The sequence below is a fragment of the Malurus melanocephalus genome, unplaced genomic scaffold (genome assembly GCF_030028575.1).
Source record: "Malurus melanocephalus ecotype Western Australia unplaced genomic scaffold, MMel_1.1 scaffold_2344, whole genome shotgun sequence".
NCBI lineage: Eukaryota > Metazoa > Chordata > Aves > Passeriformes > Maluridae > Malurus > Malurus melanocephalus.
In genome coordinates, this window is record NW_026625576.1 from 8,127 (window position 1) to 9,433 (window position 1,307).

General features: G+C 65.0%; 1 protein-coding gene across 1 annotated transcript in view; it reads left to right on the plus strand.

Annotated features, from left to right (window-relative positions):
• Window positions 1-1,307, plus strand: part of LOC130587731 (creatine kinase M-type-like) — a gene marked incomplete at its 3' end in the record, with an annotated part of 10,694 nt that overhangs the window by 6,110 nt on the left and 3,277 nt on the right. The window contains exon 4 of the mRNA XM_057388706.1: window positions 606-940. Coding sequence (XP_057244689.1) covers window positions 606-940 — 335 coding nt within the window. The remainder of the gene's footprint in view (window positions 1-605; window positions 941-1,307) is intronic.

A 1,307-nucleotide genomic window follows, 5' to 3' on the forward strand; every position in this document is an offset into this window, starting at 1 on the left:
GTGGTTTGAGGGGTGGGGATGGGGGCGGGGCCTCAGTGGGCGGGGCCTGAAGGAGCGGGGTGTGGTGGGTGTGGTTTGGGTGGGTGTGGTTTATGTGGGTGTGGCTCGGGTGGGTGTGATTTGGGTGGGCGTGGTCCAATTGGGCATGGTCTGGGGTTTTGGGCGGATCCAATGGGGCAGAGCCTGAGTGGGCGGAGTCTGAAGGGGAGTGGCCTGAGTGGGTGTGGGCACAAAGGGAGGGGCCTAAATAGGCGTGGCCATCATGGGTGTGGCCCAAAGCGTGGGCTTAAGGTGGGTGGGTGTGGTTGGGTGGGGGTTTCACCAGCTGGGCGTGGCCGGGGGCGTGTCCAGGTGTTTTTTTGGCTGGTGGGCGTGGCCGGGGTGGGTTTTACCAGCTGGGCATGGCTGGGTGTGACCTGGGCGTGTCCGGGGGGCGTGTCCAGGTGAGGTTTTTTTGTTGGGTGTGTCCGGGGGCGTGTCCAGGTGGGATTTCTTTGGTTGGGCGTGTCCGGGGGCGTGTCCAGGTGGGTTTTTTTCATTGGGCGTGTCCGTGGGCGTGTCCAGGTGGGTGTTTTTTTGTTGGGCGTGTCCGTGGGCATGTCCAGGTGGGTTTTTTTCATTGGGTGTGTCCGTGGGCGTGTCCAGGTGGGGTTTCTTTGTTGGGTGTGTCCGGGGGCGTGTCCCCGCGCTGACCACGCCCCCCGCAGCCCTGAACAGCCTGGAGGGAGAGTTCAAGGGCAAGTATTACCCGCTGAAGGCCATGACGGAGCAGGAGCAGCAGCAGCTGATCGACGATCACTTCCTGTTCGACAAACCCGTGTCACCGCTGCTGCTGGCGTCCGGCATGGCCCGAGACTGGCCCGACGCGCGCGGCATCTGGTGGGGACACGGGACATGGGGACATGGGGACATGGGGACAGCGGGATGGGGACATGGGGACACGGGGACAGGGACATGGGGACAGCGGGGACACGGGACATGGGGACATGGGACATGGGGACACGGGACATGGGGACATGGGGACACGGGGACACGGGACGGGGACAATGGGGACACGGGACATGGGGACATGGGGACAGCGGGGACACGGGACATGGGGACATGGGGACACCACATGGGGACATGGGGACATGGGGACAGCGGGGACACGGGATGGGGACACGGGGACAGCTCTGAGTGCACCTGGGGACACTGGGGACACGGGACGGGGACAGTGGGGACACGGGATGGAGACATCGGGGATGGGGACACGGGACGGGGACATGGGGACAGCTGGGGACATGGGGACACGGGACACGGGGACACGG